The 27,237-nt window shown below is 47.2% G+C and overlaps 1 protein-coding gene across 1 annotated transcript in view; it reads right to left on the bottom strand.

Moving 5' to 3' along the window:
• The window catches only part of IPO4 (importin 4), a 298,714-nt gene that overhangs the window by 70,542 nt on the left and 200,935 nt on the right, over nt 1-27,237 (bottom strand). The window contains exons 23-24 of the mRNA XM_075340711.1: nt 9,610-9,803; nt 9,354-9,398 (exon numbers count right to left, since the gene is read on the bottom strand). Coding sequence (XP_075196826.1) covers nt 9,354-9,398; nt 9,610-9,803 — 239 coding nt within the window. The remainder of the gene's footprint in view (nt 1-9,353; nt 9,399-9,609; nt 9,804-27,237) is intronic.

The raw sequence follows: 27,237 nt of genomic DNA, 5'->3' as shown, positions 1-27,237 counted from the left end.
GCAATGAATAGAAATCTGCATTCTATTTCTGGATCTCCGCCATTTACAGTCTGTGTATATGAACAAATAAGTCGTTACTGTGAGTCCTGGCTCCGTGGTCCGCACTTTTACCTTTCAATACTAAATTTCCGGGTGCACATTAATCAGTGGTGTCTTATTTTTTTTCCTTCTCTGGAGTGTTTTGGCTTTTACCCAACTATATGATGATTTTTCCATTTACGGTTTTATCACATACTGTATATATTACTGTTGTTTATTAATGTAATATTGCCTGCTGAAGACACTGGATAAAAGGGAATCCGATAACTCCATTAACCAGACAAGACAAAACAATCACTGATCTCGGGGAGACCAGCCAGAGAAAACACTGCCGGCAGCCAACGAGGGAGCTCAACACAGCAAAATCCTAGGTGCATTGCCCCCTGGGAAATATGCAAATAAAAAAAAGTCCGTGGAGCCTCTGTTCGGAGTCTCGACACAGAAACTAGCCAGATATCCCTCCGGGAAGGACCTAGCCAAGGAGTGGCTCATTTTTAGGAAACCACCGTAACCACCATATTAAGTGGCCCTTTTAGTCAATATCCAACTCTTTGACAAGTTTAAAGATATGACAAGGGAAATACCAAGGCCAGGTATCCATCCACAGACAGCTGTTTCAAGGTATTGCCCCTCATCAGTGTGGAGTAGGATTCTGACCAGGTGGGAGCAAGGCCTAGTAGACCAACGAGACAAAACAATCACTGATCTCGGGAGACCAGCCAGAGAAAACACTGCCAGCAGCCAACGAGGGCGCTCAACACAGTGAAATCACTGTGAAATCATTCAACAGGAAGATGAAAAATCGACCGCAAACAGCTGCTATGCCAAACAATTTCTTTTTTATTCAAGCGTTCTTTTCATCGGTGCAGATAAAAATGCGGGAGGTGACTAGGATGCGAGTCCCTCCAAAGGACGACGGCCGTTTCGTCTGTAAGCCAGACTTCTACGGGTCCACGTCGGGGAATGGCCGCACGCACCTTATTGCGATGCAATCACAGCGCCGCCCATACTCTCGTGCGTGCGACCACGTCACCAGGTGTCCCGGCGTGCACGGGACCTCGGGTGCAGTGGGCGGCGTTCTGAGGGATGATTTGGAGCATGGGGGACGGCGTAAAATACAGCAACGGACGCCACACGGCCCGCCCCCATGGACGATTTACAAGATTTTCAAAACGAAAGGTACAGTTTTATAAAGTATTTAGTTTGGTTTAAAAAAGAGAATTTTGTTTACTTACCGTAAATTCTTTTTCTTATAGTTCCGACATGGGAGACCCAGACCATGGGTGTATAGCTTCTGCCTCCGGAGGACACACAAAGTACTACACTAAAAGTGTAGCTCCTCCCTCCGAGCATATACACTCCCCGGATGACAAATCCAACCAGTTTAGTGCAAAAGCTGAAGGAGGACATCCACCCATAAGTAGAGATAGAGTAAAACCCGGAATAACCGGAACCTCTGTCTACAACAACAGCCGGTGAAAAACACACGGAACAAGAAAGCTGCCAACAGGCAACAGGGAGGGTGCTGGGTCTCCCATGTCGGAACTATAAGAAAAAGAATTTACGGTAAGTAAACAAAATTCTCTTTTTCTTCACCGTTCCTTATGGGAGACCCAGACCATGGGACGTCTCAAAGCAGTCCATGGGTGGGAATAAACAGAAACTGAGAAGTAGGCAAACCTAACTTCACAAATGGGCGACAGCCGTCCGAAGGATGCGTCTGCCCAAGCTCGCATCTGCTGAAGCATGAGCATGCACTTGGTAGTGCTTCGAAAGGGTGTGCAGACTAGACCAAGTGGCAGCCTGACAGACCTGCTGAGCCGTAGCCCAAGAGGCACCGACAGCTCTGGTCGAGTGCACCTTAATCCCCGGCGGGGGAGGCACCTGAGAACATTGGTAGGCATCGGATACGGCCGACCTAATCCAACGAGCTAGGGTCGGTTTAGAAGCCGAGAGACCCTTGCGCTGACCTGTGGTCAGCACAAAAAGAGAGGTGCACCGCCTAAGAACAGCGGTGCGTGACACATAGATCCGGAGCGTCCGCACCAAATCTAAAGCATGCAACGCTTTCTCAAAGCGATGCACAGGGGCCGAACAAAGGGAAGACAATGAAATGTCCTGGTTAAGGTGGAAAGGAGACACCACCTTAGGGAGAAGGCCCGGAGTCGGATGGAGAACCACCTTGTCTTGGTGAAAAAAACCAAAGAGGGTGACTCCGAAGAGAGCACAGTCAAATCAGACTCTCCTGAGAGAAATTATGGCCACCAGAAAAACCACTTTTCTGTGAAAGACGAAACAACGAAACCTCCCTAAGAGGCTCAAAGGGGGGTTTCTGTAAGGCCGTGAGGACCAGATTAAGGTCTCAGGGATCCAGAGGCCGCCGGTAAGGCGGAATGATGTGAGATGCGCCCTGCATGAAGGTGCGCACCTGGGCCAGCCGGGCGATACGCCGCTGGAGCAACGCTGACAGAGCCGAGACCTGTCCCTTGAGGGAATTGAGGGACAGTCCTAGCTGCAGACCGGACTGTAGAAAGGACAGGATGGTCGGCAAGGAAAAACGGCCAAGGGGCATGGCCGGAAGAACGACACCAGGACAGGAAAATTCTCCAAGTCCTGTGGTAAATCCTGGCCGAGGAAGACTTCAGAGCCTGAGTCATAGTGAAGATGACCTCGGAAGGAATGCCTGAAGCCGTAAGGATTCAGGGCTCAAGAGCCACGCCGTCAATCTGAGAGCCGCAGAATTCTGGCGGAAAAACGGACCCTGTGAGAGAAGGTCTGGCCGGTCCGGGAGATGCCACGGCACCTCTACGGACAAACGGAGCAGGTCTGGGAACCAAGCTCGCCTGGGCCAGTCTGGGGCGATGAGTACGACCCGACGGCCCTCCATTCTGATCTTGCGCAGGACTCTGGGCAAGAGAGCTAGGGGGGAAACACGTAGGCCAGACGGAACTGGGACCAATCTTGAACCAGCGCGTCCGCTGCCAAGGCCTGAGGATCGTGGGAGCGAGCCACGTAAACCGGGACCTTGTTGTTGTGCCGGGATGCCATTAGATCCACTTCCGGAGTGCCCCGCCTGCGGCAGATTGACCGGAACACTGCCGGATGCAGGGCCCACTCGCCGCTGTCCACGGTTTGACGGCTGAGATAATCTGCCTCCCAGTTTTCAACGCCTGGGATGTGGACTGCGGATATGGTGGACTTGGAGTCCTCCGTCCACTGAAGGAATACGTTGAACTTCCAACATTGCTAGGCGGCTGCGAGTCCCGCCTTGGTGATTGAAGTAGGCAACTGCTGTCGCGTTGTCTGACTGGACTCGAATGTGCTTGCCCACCGACAGGTGGTGAAAAACTACGAGAGCTAGGAGTACAGCCCTGATTTCCAGCACATTGATCGAGAGGGCTGATTCGGACGGAGTCCAAGTGCCCTGTGCTCGGTGGTGGAGAAACACTGCTCCCCAGTCGGATAGACTGGCATCCGTGGTGAGAATCACCCAGGACGGGGCCAGAAAGGAGCGTCCCTGGGACAGAGAGAGGGGCCGAAGCCACCACTAAAGAGAGCTCCTGGTCTGTGGCGACAGAGCCACCAGCCTGTGCAAGGAAGAGGTCCGCTTGTCCCAACAGCGGAGAATGTCCAGCTGCAGGGGACGCAGATGGGACTGGCAAAGGGAACCGCTTCCATTGACGCCACCATCTGACCCAGCACCTGATGGAATGACGGCGGAGCCTCAGCAGAGGGCGAACCGCCAGATGAAGGGACTGCTGTTTGACTAAGGGCAGCTTCACAAGTGCCAGCAGAGTCTCGAATTGCATCCCTAGGGACGCAAGGTCCTGGGTCGGAGTCAGAGTGGACTTGCAAGCGTGGCGAGAGTGAGCGAGACACTCCGCTGAGAGTGAGCGAGACATTCCACTGACAGTCTGCACTGGATGAAGCCTTGCTAGAAGGTCGTCCAGGAAAGGAATCACTACCAACCCCTGGAGGTGCAGAACCGCAACCACTGCTGCCATGACCTTGTGAATACACGAGGGGCCGTGGCGAACCCGAAGGGGAGAGCCACGAATTGGAAATGTTCCTCTCCGATTACAAAACGTAGCCAACGCTGGTGAGAAACTGCGGTTGGCACAAGCAGAAAGACATCTCTGATGTCGATGGATGCTAAGAAATCTCCTTGGGTCATTGACTGATCGCAGAGATTCCATGCAAAAATGCCGCACCTGACATGCTTGTTGAGAAGCTTGAGATCCAGGTCGGAAAGCACCGTCCTTTTCGGGGACTAGGAAGAGATTTGAGTAGAAATCTCAGAACCGTTCCCAGTCGGGAACTGGTACAATTACTACATTGGCCTGCAAGAATGCCACGGCCTGTGAGAAGGCGGCGGCCTTGGAGCAGGGGGGAGTTGACAGAAAAAATCTGTTTGGCGGGCTGGATAGAATTCTATTCTGTAGCCGTGGGAGATGGTAACCCACACCCACTGATCGAAGACGTGTTGAAACCACACGTCGCCCAAGAGGGAGAGCCTGCCACCGACCAAGGACGTTGCTGGCGCGGCCAGATAATCAAGAGGAGGCTGCCTGGTGGCCGCAGCTCTTGCGGACTTCTGAGGACGCGGCTTCATGCGCCAGTTGGTTTACGGACCTTGGCTGAGTTAGTGGACGAGGCCGAGGGCTTAGAGGACGACCAGTTAGAGGAACGAAAGGAACGAAACCTCGACTGGTTCCTGCCATGGACAGGTTTCCTGGGTTTGTGGCATGGAAGTACTCTTCCTGCCAAAAAACTTCCGTAATAATTTCATCCAGTTGTTCACCGAATAGACTGGTCCCAGCAAAGGGAACCCAGCAAGGAACTTCTTAAAAAGCATCTGCCTTCCACTCTCGAAGCCACAGGAGCCTGCGGATAGCGAGGGAAGTAGCCGAGGCCACCGCAGTGCGGTGACAGTCTTCAGCATGGCAGACATGGCCTAGGATGAAAAGACTGAAGCCTGGAAGTTAAGGCAACCACTTCGGGCATAAAGTCCCTAGGTGAGGGGATGCATCTCCTCCAGAGAAGCAGAGATGGCTTTGAGAGCCCGCACTGCTGCAAAAGATGGGGAGAACGAGGCCCCTGCCGCCTGATATATAGATTTGGCCAGAAGGACAACCTGGCGGACAGTGGGATCCTTAGAGAGGAGCCGTCAGCCACTGATACAACTGTCCGGGCTGAAAGCCTAGACACCGGAGGGTCCACCCTTGGTGAATGAGCCCACTCCTTGACCACCACTGGTGGGAGGGGGAAACAGTCATCAGAACCACGCTTTGGGAGGCGTCTGTCAGGACAGGCTCTGGGCTTGGACACAGTGGGCTGACAAACTGGAGTGGTTAAGGAACACACTCCTTGTTCTCTTAAGGTATACGAATGCCTTTCTGCCAGAGTGGAATGCACCCCTGATACAGGCTGATTGAGGTCCAGTACAAATATAATGGACGCAATCAAATCATTAGCATCTGCGTCACCTTCGGACAGATCAATGTACATGACGTAGCGTCCGAGCCCCTAGTAAAAGCATCCTCCTCGTCCTGCGAGTCGGCTCGTGAATCAGAGCTGCGGGACGAGGAAGGAAAGGGGACCCTGCGACTCCATTTTAGGAGGACGGGGACTGAGACCAGATGAGGAATCCTCTGTGAGCTTTGCTGAGCGAGCCATAGCAGCAGAAGCGCCCTGAGAAGGGGGTTGATGCATGCTCAGCAGTGTCCGGGACAGCTGTCCCCTGGAGAGAGGGATTCTACCCAAACCGGGGGTTCAGCCACCGGAGCCTGAGCAGCTGGAGGGACCACTGATGATCTTCCAGGCTGAGAGACCACTATGTTAGAGCAAGCATCACAATGTGGTTATGTGCTCAGTACAGGCAGTACGAGTCTACATGCAGTGCATATTAAGAACAGCCTTGCAGCCTTGCTCTGATGTGAGACATGCTGCAGAAGTGGGGGTTCTGTCCAGAATGACCCCCAGCAGAGTATATAAACAGAGTATATAAGCAGCTGCACAACCGGAGGTTGTGGCTTGCCAGACCGTTTAACATAGGGACATCTCTGTGCCCTCCAGATCCCCCAGCCCAGGCCTCCATTTGTCACAATGTGGTTATGCAGACATTGAGAACGCTGAGAAAATGGCGCCGGAGCGAGGAGAGGGGGCGGGGCCTACTCTGAGAGCAGGATCTGGAGGGCAAATGAGGTATACAGGGGAGGGAATCTTTCCTCAGTGAGGAGTGTCCGTTCCCTGTGCTGAACAGCCGCTGGGCGGAGCCACACTGTCCCTCTGCACTGACTGACATGCAGGGGTAGAGAATCGAAACTAGGCCTCAGGCGAAGCCGGGGCCTAGATTTAAACATGCGGCCAGCGTGCAGGCACCATCGGCGCGGTTCTCCAGTGAAAACTGGAGAACCGGCCGGAAATGTTAACACAGTCATAACACACTCTCCCCAACATATAAAGTACAAGGGACCCCTGGAAAGACCACTGTCTGTGGTAATAACGTCTCAGTACTTAGCTTGTGAGACGCAGGTGCCAGGTCCCTGGGAGGTGAGCGCTCCGTCCGGCAGCATCCTGAAAAGGGCTGCGGATGGAGACCGGTCTCCTGCAAAGCAGTGAGAACCGTGATGGCTCCCACTTCAAGCCAGAGCCTCAGGGGATGGTGAAGGAGCACGGCATGTGAAGGCTCCAGCCTTGTAAAATCAACCTTAACAGCACCGCCGACACAGTGGGGTGAGAAGGGACATGCCGGGAGTCCAGATTGGACCCGCTTTTCTTCCAAATCTTTGAAATCAAAAATCAAAAATCAGAGGATGCATGTGTGTGTGTGACCTCCTGAACACAAAGCATTGAACTGGTTGGATTTGTCATCCGGGGAGTGTATATGCTCGGAGGGAGGAGCTACACTTTTAGTGTAGTACTTTGTGTGTCCTCCGGAGGCAGAAGCTATACACCCATGGTCTGGGTCTCCCATAAGGAACGATGAAGAAAGGGGGCACAAAAAGTATAGAAACCTTACTAGAATGCAGCCTACGAGCTGCAGAGGGGGAAACTTTTAGGTTGAAAGCCAAATTTCTGATGACAGGTTCCCTTTAATAAAAAATATCTCTACTATAAACAGGGATGCGAGTACTTTGTTCACTGGAAAGCATGAGCAGCAGCTAACTTAAATGGGATGACTAGTGAAAAGAAGTTATCAACTACACAGGATAGGAACCCCGTTACACAGTGGCGTGTCAGGTCAGACGCCTGACTGCTACTCCTTTAATTCTCTATGGGGATGTCAGGAAAAGTAGATTGCAAACTGAAAGGTAATGAATGGAATAGTTGGGCCTGTGCACTGCAGCTCTATTCAAACAAACTTAGAAGTTCCACATTCTGCCAAGTGGTGTAGATCCCACGTTTGGAGCCCCATCGATCAAAAAATGATCACTTATCCACAGGGGTATGTTCAATGAAAGCAAGTTATCTACCCATTAACGACACCATTCTGTATTGCGTAAAATCAGGCACATCTCTGATTATAAGTCTTTAGGACGCTGTGTCTCTTTATATGGACAAAGATGTTTTAAGCTGTGGTAGGGAGGAAAACAAATCACAGGTATGTGACAGAACTGCTTGAAACTGATGTTTACCTCACACCAGTTCTCATTCCTCCTCTAAGGGGTACTTTGCACGCTGCGACATCACTACTGCGATCTCGTCGGGGTCAAATCGAAATTGACGCACATCCGGCGCCGATAACGACATCGCAACGTGTAAAGCCTAGATGCGCCGATAAACTATCGCAAAAGCGTCGTAAATCGGTGATCTGTGTAGTGTCGGTCATTTTCATAATGTCGCACCAATAGGAGATACGATGTTGTTCCTCGTTCCTGCGGCAGCACTCATCGCTGTGTGTGAAGCCGCAGGAGCGAGGAACATTTCCTTACCTGCCTCCACCGGCAATGCGGAAGAAAGGAGGTGGGTGGGATGTTTACGTTACGCTCATCTCCGCCCCTCCGCTTCTATTGGCCGCCTGCCGTGTGACGTCGCTGTGACACCGCACGACCCGCCCCCTTAGGAAGGAGGCGGGGCGCCGGCTAGAGCGACGTCGCAGGGCAGGTAAGTGCGTGTGAAGCTGCCGTAGTGATAATGTTCGCTACGGCAGCTATCACAAGATATCGCACGTGCGACGGGGACTGGTACTATCGCACTCGACATCACAAGCATCGGCTAGCGATGTCGCAGCGTGCAAAGTACCCCGAAGCCTTTAACCTGTAAAAAGTTTTCTTCTGTGCTTACAAACGTTAAATTGCTTCTTCTGTATCTCCCACCAGTACAAATGCTCCTACAGGGCTTTCCTGCAGTAACAATGCCCTATCTGCTGGGCTTTCCTGCAGTAACAATGCCCCATCCACTGGGCCTCCCACCAGTAACAATGACCCATCCGCTGGGCCTTCCACTAGTAACAGTGACCCATACACTGGACCTTCCACTAGTAACAATGACCCATCCGCTGGGCCTTCCTGCAGTAATAATGCCGCCTCAACTGGGCCTTCCATGAGTAACAATGACCCATCCCACTGGACCTTCATGCAGTAAGAATGCCCCCTCCGCTGGGTCTTCTTGCAGTAACAATGCCCCATCCACTGGGCCTTCCTAAAGAAACAATAGCCCTCCGTTTGGCCTTCCAACACTAACAATGACTCCTCCACTGGACCCTTCCAATATTAACAATGACCGCTGGGCATTCCTGCAGTAATAATGCAGTCTCAACTGGGCCTTCCACCAGTAACAATGACCCCTCTGCTGTGCCTTTCTGCAGTAATAATGGCGCCTCAACTAGGCCTTCCATCAGTAACAGTGACCCATCTGCTGGGCCTTCCTGCAGTAACAAAGTCCCATCCACTTGGCCTTCCTTAAGTAACAATGACCCCTCCACTTGGCCTTCAAGCAGTAACAATGTCCCATTTGCTTGTAACAATGCCCCCTCTGCTGGGCCTTTCACTAGAACAATGCCCCTTCCACTGGGCATTCCACCAGTAAAAATGCCCCTTCTGTGCCTTCCACCAGTAATTATCTCTATTCTGGGCATCCCACGGTAACAATGCCCCCACTATGTTCTTTACATCCAATTGTTCCAAACTATTGATGTATATTTAAATAAAAAAAACTGCTGTAGACTAACTGGTCTGCTTGACCAAAGCAGTGGTGTTATCATAATTTATTTATTTTTTTAAAATGGAACTAAAAAGTTGAATGAAAAAGTTGTAAATATTGTTAATGCCATTTTAAAATTTTCTTAATGAAAAAAATTAAAAAATGCATACCTGTTGCTCATCCTCTCCATCTTCAGCTTCGTCTTGACATGCAGTCTGCAAGTAGAGAAAAAGAAAATAGCATTTAGATCATGTGTTGAAGGATTGCTTCCCATTCATTAGATCTGAATGTACAGAACGTGAAATCATCAAAGATCAAATATCTGGTCAGTCACTTGCCAATTTTATCAATTGGATTGGCATCTGATTAGATTATTTAATATAAATATTCTTACATTTTTTAGTTAGTCGCATTGACATCACATACCTTGCTCTGTAGCACTGCTTTGATGACATTGCATATTTTTCCAAGCTGCTCGGGTCCTGTAATGCACGGTTCCTTTACATCTTTAAGCACGTTGTTTAAAGATTCTAGGATGGTCATCACCACTTCACGTTCTTTATCATGCATTGCACCATGTATATAGGCAGGGATAACAACTCCCACAAGGTGAAGCAGAACTGTTTGAAAAAACATAGATGCGTAAATAAAGCAAAATTAAAACAAAGAAGAAAATTCTATGTAATTTTCCAATTCATTAACTCTATTTCAACAAATAATTTTATAGAAAATTATCAGTGATAAGATAGCCTAATATTGTGTAGGTTCTTTTCGTGACACCAAAACAACTGTGATCTAAGATGGTCACAGCAGATCCTTTAGCCCCTTAACAACCGAGGGCAGTAATATTACGTCCCTGCGGTCATAGTGTTAATCCCCACCTCCTGCTGTAAGCTGCAGGCGAGGATCCGCGCACATGTCAGCTGATTTGTACAGCTGACATGTGTGCCTCGCAGGTACGAGTGGAATCGCTATCCAGCCGTACCTGTTAAAAGGAACATGTCAGGTGCAATATTCACCCAGAAGCACGAGCAGTTCTGGGTGCATATTGCAAATCCCTGCCTAACTGTCCCTCTATACACTAGCATAGATAAAGGGATCTTTAAAAAAAGTATTTCTAAAGATTTTTTATCTTATGCTAATAAGCGAGGGCACTAGTCACCTGGACGTTAGTTCGCCGGCCAGTCGCCCCCATAAGCACGTTAGTACATCCCTGTTGGTGTACTAACATGCTAATTAATGCGCGTCAGAGCATGATCTCACTCACCTCTCCACTGCCATTGCGTCCGACGAGGGATTTCGGCTCAGTGCGCATAACCCTGGAGTTTGGGTCAAGCGCACTACTTCAATTTGAAGCCAGGACATGTACACCCGGCTTCATAGTGTGCATGACCCAAACCCATGCGCACTGAGCCGAAATTAAAGGGTTAAGAAAATATACACACATTTGGTATCACCGTGTTCAGAAATGCCCGATCTATGAAAGTATAAAATCAAATAATCTGATCAGTAAACAGCGTAGCGGCAAAAAAGTTCCAAACACCAAATTTACTTTTTTGCATTAACAGGCAATCAAAACGTAGCATCGGCGCAAAAATGGTATCGTTAAAAACGTTAACCCGAGACGCAAAAAATAATCAGTTGCTGATCGATAGATCCCGAAAAATGAGAACACTACGGGTCACGAAAAATGGCTCAAAACGTACGCCACTTTTTTCAGACAAACTTCTCATTTTTTTAACACCTCAGATTAAAGTAAATCTATACATGTTTGGTGTCTACGAACTCGCACCGACCTGAGGCATCGACCCAACACATTAGTTTTACCATATAGTGAACACAGTGAATAAAATATCAAAAACACTAGTGCAATTGCATTTTTTTTCAATTTTTCCCATTTTCCAGTACACTATATGGTAAAACTTATGGTTTCTTTTAAAAGTACAGCTCGTTCCGCAAAAAACAAGCCCTCACACGACCAGATTGACTGAAATGTAAAAAAAACCCGTCTCTCAGAAGAATGGCGAAAAAAAACGAAAGCCCAAAAGCGGCTGGTTGAGAAGGGGTTAAAGGACTTAACGGTGAGTTCTAGTAAGATATCTCAGCTCTAGTTCTAGGCTTATATTTATCATCATCAGTCATTTAGGACAACATTGGATCATTCAGAGATCCTCAATGAACGTCTGGAGTGAGTTTGCTGCACTGAAAGTAAAGGGTGCGAATAATATTGCACGCCCCAATTTTCAGATATTTATTTTTTTAAAAAGTTTAAAATAAGCAATACATTTCATTCAACTTCACAATTGTATCCCACTTGTTGATTCTTCACCATAACATTAACATTTTTATCTTTAGGTTTGAAGTCTGAAATGTGGGGAAAGGTTAAAAAAGTCAAGGGAGAGGAATACTTTCGAAAGAAACTGTAAAATGGGAGAAAGTCCTATTGTAGAGATTAGAAAAGCTGCAGGCAGATGCTAACCTTGAATGATATTCCAAGTTGACTGCATTACAAGTAACGCCCTCATTCGGAGGGTCATTATTCTGCTCAAAAGAGACTGCGGCTGGAGGAATCGGCAGCAGATTGGTCTGGCGTCCTGCCTAATCTGGTAGACATGTTACCTTGTTAAGATGTAACGACTGCATGTAAGAGGAGTAACACCAGTTGGTGCAGAAACTATTGTGGACAGAACGGCAGACAAGGCGTGTGGTGGTACACAGGCATGTAGAACTAAGGACAGAGAGAATATATGAATTCTATGTAGATTGGGGTGGAGCAGTAGTCTGGATTTAGTCTTGTAGGTAATCTGTTCTGGTTTAATATGTCAATTAATTATGTATAATCGCACTTGCACTTTATTTAAATATTACAAATTATTACTGTATTTCCACCTGCTGGTTATAACTTTATATTGCTGACCCAACTGTTACGCATTTCTAAAACTTCATTGTTTCTTTTTGCTAATCATGAATTCTTGTTGTGACTGCTCGTGTATTTATTCATGCCCAATTGCATTTTTCTACCTGTACACATATAAAACTAATATGTCTCTTTAGGGGTTAATATCTGTGTATTTTGTACGTAGGCAGTCCCTTTATGCAAATCTCCTCTACACATACTATAATGTTGCTGTTTTCAGAACCCATGTTTTTTTTACCCTAAAATGCATATGGAGATTATATATATATATATATATATATATATATATATATATATTATATAAAAATTAATCGCGCTGTATTCCATGTTTATATATTTTTTTCGCTTTGTTCACAGCATTTCTCAATATACATCTGAATCTGCCATTATCTTTGGCCTTACTTAATATGGGTATTGACCGCTCTGACGTGTGTGCGCACTCTGTATGTTGGGAGCGGTCTCTCCCCTCCGGCTCGGCGTCCAACGAGAAACACGAATGGCGATATGGCTGCCATCACGCGGTGTGCGCAGTAAATTGACCTCATGTGGCTCTGCAGTAATAATAAATGATGATCCCACTACCTCAGCACCTCCTGATGAAGCGAGTGCGAAATGTGCGTCTAGGTGCTGGGCAGTGTGGTCAGCATTGTCTGGTATTTTGGTCTGGTCTCTGTTATTATGTGTTCTAGCCTTACTATAAAGGTATCCTAATGCTGTGGTTTACCGCTGAAGCTGTTTATGCTACTAAGCTTTGATTTTAGTATAATGCACTGACACTTTAATTTGAAACTGGGGGTTTTAGATGTACCTATACAGTTATAAATAACCGAAAAGCAATTTTTGACAATTATATATATGTGATGACCACTTTGAATTTCATTCTATTGACCACATTGCACCAGTATTTTTCTTAGTGTGTTTTTAGGGGTTGTTTTTATCTTGTGTGTTGTGGCATTAATAAAGTTTTGTAATATTTTTTGATAATCATGTGAATAAAATATTAATTATTTCCCATATTTATGGTTTTTGGTATTTGCATTATTGACAATTATGCAAACTCAATAAAGGGTTAAAAACCAAATCACAGACCTGGTCTGCGGGTCTAGTGTAGAGAAAATGAGCGCGCTGCTCATTCAGCGGTGACCTCACTATGGCTATTTACAGTTACAGATATCGCCAGCCCTGTGAACGGAATCCCGTGAAATAACATATCCGTTGCCAGCTTAAAAAAAACGACATATCCGTCGTTCCGACTAACCTGACGGATTTGAAACGACTGAAGTGTGAAAGTAGCCTTAAAATGTAACAACTGCATGTAAGAGGAGTAAAACCAGTTGGTGCAGAAACTCTTGGGGACAGAACGGCAGACAAGGCGTGTGGAGGTACACAGGCATGCAGAACTAAGGACAGTGGGAATAAATGGATTCCATGTAGACTAAGGTGGAACAGTAGTCCAGCTTTTGTCTTGTAGGTAATCTGTTCTGGTTTAATATGTCAATTGATGTCTAATGGCACTTGCACTCTATTTGAATATTACAAATTATTACTGTATTGCCACCTGCTGGTTATAACGTTATATTGCTGACCCAACTGTTACGCATTTCTAAATATCATTGTTTTTTTGCAATATGGAGAGAAGGTATGCACACCAGTGACTATGCAAGGGGAATATGTGAAAAGCAGAAACTGCTGTGTCAACATTGGCCTGAAAAATACAATAGCTAAATGCAGAAATGAAAAAATGAGAGTGGAATCTGCATTACTGCCATGAAATATGAATAAAGAGAAATTTAGCTATTGAATTGATCAATGCAACTGAGCCCCAAAACCTCTTCACGATATTCTCTTATTTTTGGGGTCCCTAGCTAATTTGGGTCCTCCCATGCAGTTAAAGAACTTACCATGTATGGGAAGCTGAGACCCAGGCTATATATGTATAATGTGGACCAGCAAGGTGTGGGAGGGGTCGGGTTCACAAACGAAAGACTAGTAACAAAAAAAGAAATAACGTTTGGAACACCATTCTAAGTCTGAACTGGAGGAAAAAACCTAAAAAAAAACTACACTGTATGGAGAGAAGGTATATAGTGTAGTTTTTTTAGGTTTTTGCACCCAGTTCAGACTTAAGGTACTTGTCACACATAACGAGATCACTAGCGAGATCGCTGCTGAGTCTCGGTTTCTGTGATGCAGTAGTGATCCCGTTAGCGATCTCGTTATGTGTGACACCTACCAGCGATCAGGCCCCTGCTGTGAGATCTTTAGTCGTTGCAGAATGGTCCAGGCCATTTTCTTCAAAGGCGATGTCCTGCTGGGCAGGACACATCGCTGTGTTTGACACTGTGTGACAGGGTCACAGTGACTGCTGAGATCGTTATACAGGTCGCTACTGCGACCTGTATTGTTCCTGCATCGCTGGTAAGATCTGACTGTGTGACATCTAACCAGTGACCCCCCAGCGACTTACCAGCGATCCCTATCAGGTCGCATCGTTTTTCGGGATCGCTGGTAAGTCGTGTGTGACTGGGCCTTTAGAATGGTGTTCAAAACGTTATTTCTTAAAATTGTTTTTTTGCTAATCATGAAATTTTGCTGTGACTACTCGTGTGTTTAATCATGCCCAATTGCATTTTTCTACCTGTACACATATAAAACTATAATGTCTCATCATATTAATTTTATGAAGGTTTATTTATAGAAACCGGAGCACACAGAAGAAGACCACAAAAACATGGGAAGAACATACAAACTCCTTGCAGATTTTGTCCTTAGTAGGCTTTGAACCGAGAACCTCAGAGCTGCAATGCAACAGTGCTAACCATTGACCACTGTACCGCCCTATAGTAAACAGATGTTGCACTATTGAGCAGAACATGCAAAACATATACAGGGATTGCCCTACAGGATCAATGCAGATGCTATGATATCTGACTGAGCATAGTGCTTCTATGCAAATGGTGACCTTGTGCATAGAACATATAGGATATACAGCATAGACAGGACCTAACAGTTTTCAGTGTAGGTCCTAAAAACTGTCCTGACAACTCATACTCACAAAATCTATTTGAAACATTCTATCATCCATGAATACATCAAACGGAGTTGAAAGAATGATGACAAGGCTCCTCCAATTTGATGTTCTCCTTTCAACCAGTAAAAAGGAGAGGGGAGCACAGAGCTGCTATTGGTTGCCATCAAAAGTAGCAGCTACTAGTCAAAGCCAAGGCCTAAGCCATGATGAAAAGTTGCTCTAAAATTTTCTGGTATAAGGCCAGAAGAATGTGACATCAAGCCCAGCGCTAAAATAGAGAACTGGTAGAGGTGGCTATAGAAAAAGGTGAAAAAAAACCGCTTAGCCAAGACACCACTGGAAAACTGTTCCTGGAGGCAAACGGGGCAGATCCTCGGCCGATTGAGGAAAAGTGCCGTAAGTTAGTGAACAGGATAAAAAGGAACATCAGGTAGTGTTGGGGAAAAGGGGAATTTTGTTTACTTACCGTAAATTCCTTTTCTTCTAGCTCCTATTGGGAGACCCAGACAATTGGGTGTATAGCTTTTGCCTCTGGAGGCCACACAAAGTATTACACTTTTAAAAAAGTGTAACCCCTCCCCTCTGCCTATACACCCTCCCGTGGACCACGGGCTCCTCAGTTTGGTGCAAAAGCAGGAAGGAGAAAACTTATAAATGGTCTAGAGCAAATTCAATCCGAAGGATGTTCGGAGAACTGAAGACCATGAACCAAAAGAAAAAGTCAATATCAACAACATGTGTACACAAAAGAACAACCAGCCCGAAGGGCACAGGGGCGGGTGCTGGGTCTCCCAATAGGAGCTAGAAGAAAAGGAATTTACGGTAAGTAAACAAAATTCCCCTTTTCTTTGTCGCTCCATTGGGAGACCCAGACAATTGGGACGTCCAAGAGCAGTCCCTGGGTGGGTAAACCAATACCCCAATAAAAAGAGCCGGAAACGGCCCCCTCTTACAGGTGGGCAACCGCCGCCTGGAGGACTCGCCTACCTAGACTGGCGTCTGCCGAAGCATAGGTATGCACTTGATAGTGCTTCGCGATAGTGTGCAGGCTAGACCACGTAGCTGCCTGACACACCTGCTGAGCCGTCGCCCGGTGCCGCAATGCCCAGGACGCACCTACGGCTCTGGTAGAATGGGCTTTCAACCCTGAAGGGAGGGGGGAAGCCCAGAAGCACGGTAGGCCTCAAAATCAGTTCCTTGATCCACCTAGCCAAGGTGGACTTGGAGGCCTGAGAGCCCTTACGCTGGCCAGCGACAAGGACAAAGAGCGCGTCTGAACGGCGCAGGGGCGCCGTGCGAGACACGTAAATCCGGAGTGCCCTCACAAGATCCAAAGAGTGCAAATCCTTCTCACACTGGTGAATTGGATTAGGGCAAAAGGAAGGCAAGGAGATATCCTAATTTAGATGAAAAGGGGATACCACCTTAGGGAGGAATTCCGGGACAGGACGTAGAACCACCTTATCCTGGTGGAAAACCAGGAAAGGAGATTTGCATGACAGCGCTGCAAGCTCAGACACTCTCCGAAAAGATGTGACTGCAACCAGGAAGGCCACCTTCTGAGAAAGATGGGAGAGAGAAACATCCCGCAACGGCTCAAAAGGTGGCTTTTGAAGAGCCGTCAGGACCCTGTTAAGATCCCAAGGTTCCAACGGACGTTTGTAAGATGGGACCATGTGGCAAACCCCCTGCAGGAACGTGCGGACCTGCGTAAGTCTGGCTAGCCGCGTTTGAAAAAACACGGAGAGCGCCGACACTTGGCCCTTGAGAGAGCCGAGGGACAAACCCATATCCATTCCAGATTGTAGGAATGAAAGAAATGTGGGTAAGGCAAACGGCCATGGAGAAAAACCGTTATCAGAGCACCAGGATAAGAAGATTTGCCAAGTCCTGTGATAGATCTTGGCGGACGTTGGTTTCCTGGCTTGTCTCATGGTGGCAATTACATCCTGAGATAACCCTGAAGACGCTAAGAGTCAGGACTCAATGGCCACACAGTCAGGTTGAGGGCCACAGAATTCAGATGGAAAAATGGGCCTTGGGACAGCAAGTCTGGGCGGTCTGGAAGTGTCCACGGTTGATCCCCCGTGAGATGCCACAGATCCGGATACCACGACCGCCTTGGCCAGTCTGGAGCGACGAGAATGGCGCGACGGCAGTCGGACCGGATTTTGCGTAGTACCCTGGGCAGCATCGCCAGAGGGGGAAACACATATGGCAGTTGAAACTGCGACCAATCCTGAACCAAAGCGTCCGCGGCCAGAGCTCTGTGATCCTGAGACCGTGCCATGAAGGCCGGGACCTTGTTGTTGTGTCGTGACGCCATGAGATCGAAGTCCGACGTTCCCCAGCGGCGGCAGATCTCTTGAAACACGTCTGGGTGAAGAGACCATTCCCCCGCGTCCATGCCCTGACGACTGAGAAAGTCTGCTTCCCAGTTTTCTACGCCCGGGATGTGAACTGCGGAGATGGTGGAGCCTGTGTCTTCCACCCACTGCAGAATCCGCCGGACTTCCTGGAAGGCTTGACGACTGCGAGTGCCGCCTTGGTGGTTGATGTAGGCGACGGCAGTGGCGTTGTCCAACTGGATTCGGATCTGCCTGCCCTCCAGCTACCGATGGAAAGCCAATAGGGCTAGATATACTGCCCCTATCTCCCGGATATTGATCTGAAGGGATGATTCTATTGGAGTCCAGGTTCCTTGAGCCCTGTGGTGGAGAAAGACCGCTCCCCAACCTGACAGGCTCGCGTCCGTGGTGACCACGGCCCAGGTTGGGGGTAGGAAGGATTTTCCCCGGGACAGAGATGTGGGGAGGAGCCACCACCGAAGTGATGTTTTGGTTGCGAGGGAAAGAGAGACGTTCTTGTCGAGGGAAGCCGAACTCTTGTCCCATTTGCGAAGAATGTCCCATTGGAGTGGCCGTAGATGGAATTGCGCAAACGGCACTGCCTCCATAGCTGCAACCATCTTCCCCAGGAAGTGCATGAGGCGTCTTAAGGAGTGTAAACACCACAGAAAAAACACTTGGGATGGTGCATAACCTCAATAATATTCTTTTATTTAATTATTCCGATTATAAAATTCCATATACAAACTACACATATGTATACAACTGGGTCCAGTTCCTAATCACACTGGACTAGCTCCAATACCGCATTAATAGGTTTCAGATAGCTGCATAAACTGTTCATGGCTTGTAGTAAGCCTCCACCAAAGACCTGTTACTTTTTCCTCAATATCTAGTAACTCTCTCCCTTCTAACCGGATCTCTATGAGTGCATCACCCAGAGCTTGCGGCCGCACTATGCCTCTGGGGATTGCAGCCAAGATCCGATCACTCTGTATAGCGATAGTAATAAGGAGTGGAGCGCAGCTGAAACTGACCTGTATTTGGTTATTAGCGGTTGTGCCGTCCTTGGTCCCGACGCGCGTTTCCCTAGTTCATCAGGGGACGCAGGAAGTGCATGAGGCGCCTTAAGGAGTGTGACTGACCCCGAAGAAGGGACTGCACCCCCGCCTGCAGAGAAAGCTGTTTATCCCGCGGTAGCTTGACTAACGCTGGCTGGGTATGAAACTCCATCCCGAGGTAAGTCAGTGATTGGGTTGGCGTCAACTTGGATTTCGGGAAATTGATGAGCCACCCGAACTGTTGGAGAGTCGCCAGAGTGACGGTAAGACTCCGTTGACACGCCACCCGAGAAGGAGCCCTGACTAGGAGATCGTCCAAGTAAGGAATCACCAAGTGGCCCTGAGAGTGCAGGACCGCCACGACGGATGCCATGACTTTGGTGAAAACCCGTGGGGCTGTCGCCAGGCCGAAAGGCAGTGCCACGAACTGGAGGCGTTCGTCCCCGATGGCGAAACGCAGGAAACGTTGGTGTTCGGGTGCGATCGGTACATGGAGATAAGCATCTTTGATGTCGATCGATGCTAGGAAGTCTCCTTGTGACATCGAGGCGATGACCGAGCGGAGAGATTCCATCCAAAACCGTCTGATTCTCACATGTCTGTTGAGCAGCTTGAGGTCCAGAACGGGACGGAATGATCCGTCCTTTTTTGGCACCACGAACAAGTTGGAGTAAAATCCGCGACCACGTTCCTGAAGGGGAACGGAAATCACAACTCCTTCCATCTTCAGAGCGTCCACTGCCTGAAAAAGTGCGTCGGCCTGTGCGGGGGGTGGGGAGGTTCTGAACAAACGAGCCGCAGGTCGAGAGCTGAACTCTATCCTGTAACCATGAGACAGAATGTCTCTCACCCAACGGTCTTGAACGTGTGGCCACCAGGCGTCGCCAAAGCGGGAGAGCCTGCCACCGACCGAGGATGTGGCTGGATGGGGACGAGAGTCATGAGGAGGCCGTCTTGGAGGCAGTGCCTCCTGCGGCCTTTTGGGGGCGTGGCTTGGACCGCCACGCATAGGAGTTCCTCTGTACTTTCTCCGGCCTGTTGGACGAAGAGGATTGGGTCTTGGCGGGGGGACGAAAGGACCAAAACCTCGACTGGATCTTCCTCTGCTGAGGTCTCTTAGGCTTGGACTGGGGTAAGGAGGAGTCCTTTCCCGAGGATTCCTTAATAATCTCATCCAACCGTTCGCCAAACAAACGGTCGCCAGATAAAGGTAAACCAGTTAAGAACCTTCTGGAGGCAGAGTCTGCTTTCCATTCGCGCAGCCACATGGCCCTGCGGACTGCCACGGAGTTAGCGGATGCCACGGCCGTACGGCTAGCGGAGTCCAAGACGGCGTTCATGGCGTAGGACGAAAATGCTGATGCCTGAGAGGTCAAGGATGAAACATGCGAAGCAGAATTCTGAGTGACGGCATTAATCTCAGTCAGACATGCCGAGATAGCTTGGAGAGCCCACACGGCCGCAAAGGCCGGGGCGAAAGACGCGCCCGTAGCCTCATAAATAGACTTCACCAAGAGCTCTATCTGTCTGTCAGTGGCATCCTTCAGGGATGAGCCATCGGCAACAGACACAACGGACCTAGCAGCCAATCTAGAGACTGGCGGATCCACCTTAGGGGAGTGTGCCCAGCCCTTAACGACTTCAGGTGGAAAGGGATAACGCGTGTCAGTGTGCCGTTTAGCAAAGCGCTTGTCCGGAACCGCTCTGGGCTTCTGGACAGCGTCCCTGAAGTTAGAGTGATCAAAAAACGTATTGCGAGTACGTTTGGGAAATCGAAATTGGTGTTTCTCCTGCCGAGAAGCCGGTTCCTCTGCAGGAGGAGGTGGTGGTGAGAGATCCAACACCTCGTTGATGGACGAGATAAGATCATTTACTAGGGCGTCCCCTTCAGGGGCATGAAGGTTAAGAGTGAAGTCAGGGTCAGAGCCCTGAGCTCCCACGTCCGCCTCGTCTTCCTGAGATTCCTCAAGCTGGGATCCAGAGCAGCGTGAGGAGGCCGGAGAAGAGTCCCAGCGAGGCCACTTAGCCGGCCTGGGGCTGCGATCCGGGCAGGAGTCCTCCGCCTGTGACCTAGGGGCTATCCTGGGAGCGCGCTGCGGCGCGGACCGAGAAGGGCCTGGAGGAGACAAACGAACAGGGTCCGGGGCCTGTGAAGGGCCCGGTCTGGACTGCAATGCCTCAAGGAGCTTAGATGACCATTTGTCCATAGACTGAGCAATGGATTGAGAAAGTGACTGGGAGAGCGTCTCAGCGAAAGAGGCCAACGACGGTGTCTCTGTCCCTGCTGACTGCTCAGGGGGAGCGGGGGGATCTACATGAGCCGAGGGGCCCACAAGTGCCCGAGGCTCCGGCTGAGCAAGCGTGGCAGGAGTCGAGCATTGATCACAGTGAGGGTAGGTGGATCCCGCAGGCAACATAGCCCTACAAGAGGTACAGACCGCAAAAAAAATCTGTGCCTTAGGGGCTTTGCTCCTTGTGGACGAGATGCTGTAAGCAATCGGTGTCTCTTAGGAGAGTGACCACTGAGGGTATATGGGAAAAGGGTATACAGCCTTTCTGAATATATTATATATATATATATATATATATATATATATATATATCCCGGCACCCTAGGGGGACCAGCACCGGGTGACCGGTGTGGCTTACCAACCGCTAACGAGCGGAGTGTGTCCTCCAGATTCCCTGTCGTGGATCCCCCGGAGCTGTAGAGCTTTGCTGCTGTAGCATCATCCGGCAGAATGCCAAAAATGGCCGCCGGAGCTCTCAGGGGGGGCGTGGAGCCGCGGGCGGCGCCGGCAAAGAGCGGGAATCTGGAGGTCCCAAAGTGGTCAATGAGGGGGGGGAGACATGCAAAGATGCTCCAGCCCTCAAAGCCGACATCATGTCGGTAATCCCGCCCTTACCCCTGCAGGCAGGCCCGGGGGCGGGATTTTTCGCGACTAGGCTGCGGCGAAGCCGGGGACTAAATTTAAGGCCGTGCCCGACAAGCAGGCACGGCGGGCGCGGAAGTCCGCCGAAAAAACAACGGACGGAACTACCGCGGCTTCCGGAGAGAAGGTGCGACCTTCCTCCCTGTACGGTCCCCACATAGGTACACAGAGTACCTTAAAGCTGCAGGGCCCGGTCCCTGGGGGTGAAGAAGCTCCGGTCCGACAGGATCCACCAGGGGCTGCGGATGGAGCACGGTCCCAGCACTTGGATGACCGTTTAGGCTCCCACTTCTCCCAGAGCCGCATAAGGGATGGTGAAGGAGACGGCATGTGGCTCCAGCCTCAGTACCAGCAATGGGTACCTCAACCTTAACAACACCGCCGACGTAGTGGGGTGAGAAGGGAGCATGCCGGGGACCCCATAGGGGTCCTCTTTTCTTCCATCCGTCATAACTATGTATGAGAATGCATGAGTGGATGTGTGCCTCCTTCCACACAAAGCATAAAACTGAGGAGCCCGTGGTCCACGGGAGGGTGTATAGGCAGAGGGGAGGGGTTACACTTTTTTAAAAGTGAAATACTTTGTGTGGCCTCCAGAGGCAGAAGCTATACACCCAATTGTCTGGGTCTCCCAATGGAGCGACAAAGAAAGAGGCGAACATGCAGCCACCACAAATAGATCAGTGAAACACTCAAGCAATGTCTCAAATAACTCAAAGCAACATATGCATTTGGGATCCAACCTCTCTATGGAAATGCTTAATAATGAGCACTCGGGATGAAAAGGGAGGCATCTTAATTCCAAGTGTTTGGATTGAGTGGAACAGGGCATGTGGGAGAAGAGTACGGTTACTTAACCATCTAGACTAGGGTATAGTGAGAAAGCTGAAAGGGTGAAGTGGGGCACCATACTCACCTAATCTTTATCCTGTTCATTTCTGGTTCACCGATGTCCCATGAAAGTCACCTACTTAGGCGACTTTCCCTTGTTCAGGAGAGTACTCTGGAATGGTGGCAGGTAAGCAGGCGGGAACGACCCCATGGCCGGTGAGAAGCAGAAGAGTTACGGTTGCTCTGATCCTCCCATAGAAGGATAAGATTGGAACAGTGTAATTATTCAGCATTTTCCTCCCTTCATTAGTATAAGCAAGGAGATTGTGTAGTCCCTGCTTCACAGCTAGAGGAAGGAGGGGGGGAAAGGAAACTAAAATGACTGCAAGCAAACCCTAAAACAGGGAGGCCTGCCTCCTTTACACACAAAGCTATAGACTGCTCAATGTAGGCATGATGGGTATAGATGGTGGGAGGACAAAACACTTAAAGGGAATCTGTCACCACGTTTTTGCTACCCCATCTGAGAACAGCATGATGTGGTGCAAGAATCCCGATGCCAACGATGCATTAATTACTGGGCTGCTTAATACAATTTTGATAAACTGACAGTTATCTGCTGCAGATCTAACTGTGCTCCATATAACCCAACTCACACCATTGATTGACAGCTATCTATGTACAATATGCATAGGTGGAAAGTTGCCTATCAATGGTGAAGATGGGTTTATGCAGAGCAAAACAATATGGAAGACTACAATGTCTTAACATTATGCTGCTTTCAGATTAGGTGGCTTAACCCCTTCCCAATAGGGTGATTTTCCATTTTTGTGCTTTCATTTTTTCCTCACTTTATTCCAAGACCTCTAACGGTTTTGTTTTGTTTTTTCATCTACAAAGCCATGTGAGGCCTTGTTTTTTGAGACGAGATGAACTTCTAAATGGTACCATCTATTTTAATCATTCACCAGTGGGAAAGATGAAAAAAAAAACCAAAAAAAAAAAAAACACTTTAACCTTTTCCTATCCAATAAAATTTCCTGATCTGCCCATTGAAATCCTATATTTGGGAAAACACATCAAAGCAGAATTTTGCAATATGAATGAATTTTGTAAAATAAATAAACAGGAAATCAATGTATTCACATGTGAACGATAAACAAGACAGTGGCCCAACAAAGGAGCGTAACAGAATTTTTGGAATGTCCCCTCAGGATAGGAAAAGGTTAAAAGATAGGATGCATAGACATTTTGTTTGATTGGCATTACAGGGGCTGGGAGATCTGTATTGTAATAAAGTGGTGTTTCTATATGACTAACTTAGTAGTGTCTGACCTGGGGAAAACAAAAAACACAAAAAGAAAGAAGTATTCAATCAATATGGTGACAAATATAAGATCACTTTCAACTTGTCTGATTGGATTTTTGCTATAATATTGAGCTGTGTGTGTGATTAAAACTTGCTGTTAAAACTTTAACAACAAAAAAAAAAAGAGGCTGCACAGCTGGATAAACAGATCTTGCTGCTGTAGTAGAAGGAAATAGGATTTAATTAAAATTAACTGCACGGTTGAACGCCAAACAGGCTTCTTTTTCAAGTTCTAAACAACCAACAGTTGGGCTGGAGTCACACTCACGCGAGTCTCACATGACATCACCCGGCAAAGCCTTCCGCCCTCCGGACAGGAGCGTCTCAGCTGTACATGTAGCTGACCCGCCCCTGTCAGGAGAGTGTGGGGCCGTGCTGGGTGATGTGATGCGAGACTTGTGAGAGTCCCTCGCAAGTGTAACTCCGGCCTTACAGCAAGAGCTTTTTTTAATGTCGATTCTGCACATCACATCCACCTAACTTCTTACTTTTATACCTCTTTATTCCAGTAATAATTCCCTCCCAAAAAAACAAACAATGTTAGCCAGTTTTCCTAATATTCTGTTGGGATTTCATACTGGACAGTTATTTTTAATGGCATTCCATGGAACCACAAGGCTCACAAAAATCAATTCTTATCGATTTTTCACTCCATTCCGGTTTTAAGTTACCTTTTCCCATCATCACTAATTTCCTTTTTTTTGCTTAATACTCTTCTTTTCACTTTCCACACTAATAATCATAACTTCTTAATCCCAGTTTTTCAGAACTCACTATAATCCACCCCCTTTTTCATATAAACTTTTCCAATACGGTTTTTTGTTTTTTTTACACAAAATGTGTTTTCTCAACTTGAATCTACATTTACCAGCTCCCACTTCTCTCTGCTCTCTTTTTTTCCACTACTCCACCTTATTTCCCAAATCTTCCTTCCATTTTTTTCTCCTTTTCTATTGCCCCTCTTTTTCTTCCTTTATATTGACTATCTCCCGCAACATACACTCCTCTGCGCAGGAGACTCCGTGGCTCCACTGATCAGTGTAGTCAAAACCTTCCAGTCTTTTCATTTTTCATCTCCCCACTCATTCCACACCCGTTCATTTTATATTTTTTTCCCTATATTCTTTCTTCTTGCAATATTTTTACATGATTAAGAACACACACACTTATATTTTACAGGGATACACCATACTTGTTATGGCAACAATATTTTTTCCACATTGCGCTCTCCTCCCCCTTTTTATGAATCCCTGAATGGGTGTGCTTAATGCCCATTTCAGGCTTTCTTATACCACCGCCATGCGATTCTTTGGAACTGTTATTTTTTAAAATTGAAAAAAATATCAGTTTGATATTGAAACACGTTGTTCATTGAAAACTTGATTTCTTCTAATACCGCAGCAAGAACTATTTAAAGTTAGATTGCGTGGCTGGATAAAGTCTTTTTTTCCTACTGATGAATTTTATCTCTCAACCAGGAGGCAGCAGAGACTGGTATTTTTAAGGCGATAACCCATATCCTCCTAGGTGAGCAATACCATTTTTTTTTTTTTTAATATATTTTTTTCTCCTCTAATAGGGTCACGCGTGCTTTCTATTCGTATTCAGTATATCCTGAATCCATTTTATTACGTGAAGTAAAAAATTCCAAGTGGGGTGAAATTGTGAAAAAAGGCACAATTCTGCAATTGTTTTTTTAATTTTTTGTATTTACAGTGTTCACTTTATACTAAAAAGGAACCGGCTATATGATTCTCCAGGTCAATATGATTACGGTAACATGCAACAGTTTTTGTTTTATTCAAGTGGCGAAAAATATGTAAACATTTTTTGGGAAAAAATATGTTCAGTTGTGTCGCCACTTTCAGAGAGCTGTGATTGCTTCACTTTTCGGGATATAGTGAAGTCTGAGGACTTGTTTGTTGCACCCTAATCCAATATTTTTATTGATATAATTCTGATGTAGATATGATGTTTTGATTGCTCGTTATTTCATTTGTGCTGTTGTGGGGGCAAAAAAAAAAATGCAATTCTGGCATTTAGATTTTTTTCTTATGCCGTTTACCGATTGGACCAATTTATTTTATATTTTGATAGATTGGACTTTTAGGAACGCAACAAGTCCAAATGTATATTTTCATAACTTTTCTTAATTTTGAAAGGGGTGTAATTTGAACGTTTATTATTTTTTACTCATTTTTCTTTATTGCTTTACTTTGCGCAAAAATAAAAAAGGCACCTATTTTCTTCTTAATGCACGATATTTTTACACGCATAAAACTTCAGACAACTGTATGGGGGACTTGTTTTTTGTTTGCTTCAATGTTAACATCTTGGGGTACATACACCTTTTTGACCAAGTTTAATATATTTGAGGAGGTGTGGTAAACAAAAAGTGGCAGTTTTGGTGTTTTTTTTTTTTCTTCATAGTAACATAGTTTCTAATGCTGAAGGAAGACCTTATGTCCCTCTAGTTCAGCCTATTTTAGTGCCGCTGTCCTGCAGTGTTGAACACCTGTGGAAGGTAAAAACCCATAGAGTAGATGCCAGTTTTCTGGGAAAAAAAAAATATTTCCCGACTCCTAAGCTGGGTCAACTATCTACCTGTAATATTATGTTATTCATAACCTTCTATACTTTTGCTATCAAGAAAAGCATCCATTTCTTAAATTCATTCAGTGAGTTGGCCATCACCACTTCCTCAGGAAGAGAGTTCCAGAGCCTCACTGCTCTTACCGTGAAGAACCCTCTTCTATGCTGGTGCAGAAATTTTCTTTCCTCCAAATGAAGAGAATGCCCCCTTGTTCTTGTTACAGTCCTTGCTACAAACAGATCATGGGAGAGATCTCTATATGGCCCTCTGATATACTTGTACATATTTAATAGGTCTCCCCTAAGTCTTCTCTTTTCTAGAGTAAATAGACCTAATTTTGATAACCTTTCTGGGTATTTTAATGCACCCACTCCATTTATTATTTTAGTAGCCCGCCTCTGAACCCTTTCAAGTTCAGTAATGTCTTTCTTGAGCACTGGCGCCCAAAATTGCACACAATACTCCAAGTGTGGTCTGACGAGTGATTTGTACAGAGGGAGAATGATGTTTTCATCTCGTGCCCCCAGACCTCTTCTAATGCATGCCATCACCCTATTTGCTTTGGTGGCTGCTGCCTGACACTGGGCACTCCAATTTAGCTTCTTATTGACTAAGATGTTTAAGTCTTTTTCCATGTCTGATTTCCCCAGCAGTTTTCCATTTATTAAATAATCGTAGCATCTGTTTCTCCTTCCCATGTGCATAACCTTACACTTATCTGTGTTAAACCTCATTTGCCATTTTTCAGCCCAATTCTCCAATTTAGTCGCAGATCTACAGTCAATCAAAGAGCCCAGCAGCATGTGCTGTGTTCCTCAGCCAGTGATTGGAGCTAGCGCTGGTCCCAGCAGAATACGCAGCAGCAGCTCAGCTGTATATTACAGCCAGCTCCCGCTACAGATGGCATGGGCACATCTCCAACATGGTGACATACCGGCAGTAAGTAATATCCCATTCTTGAACAATTTTTT

Source organism: Anomaloglossus baeobatrachus, chromosome 1, assembly GCF_048569485.1.
Source record: "Anomaloglossus baeobatrachus isolate aAnoBae1 chromosome 1, aAnoBae1.hap1, whole genome shotgun sequence".
Taxonomy (NCBI): domain Eukaryota; kingdom Metazoa; phylum Chordata; class Amphibia; order Anura; family Aromobatidae; genus Anomaloglossus; species Anomaloglossus baeobatrachus.
The sequence above is the reverse complement of the archived record's forward strand: the minus strand, read 5'-3'. Positions and strand labels throughout refer to the sequence as shown.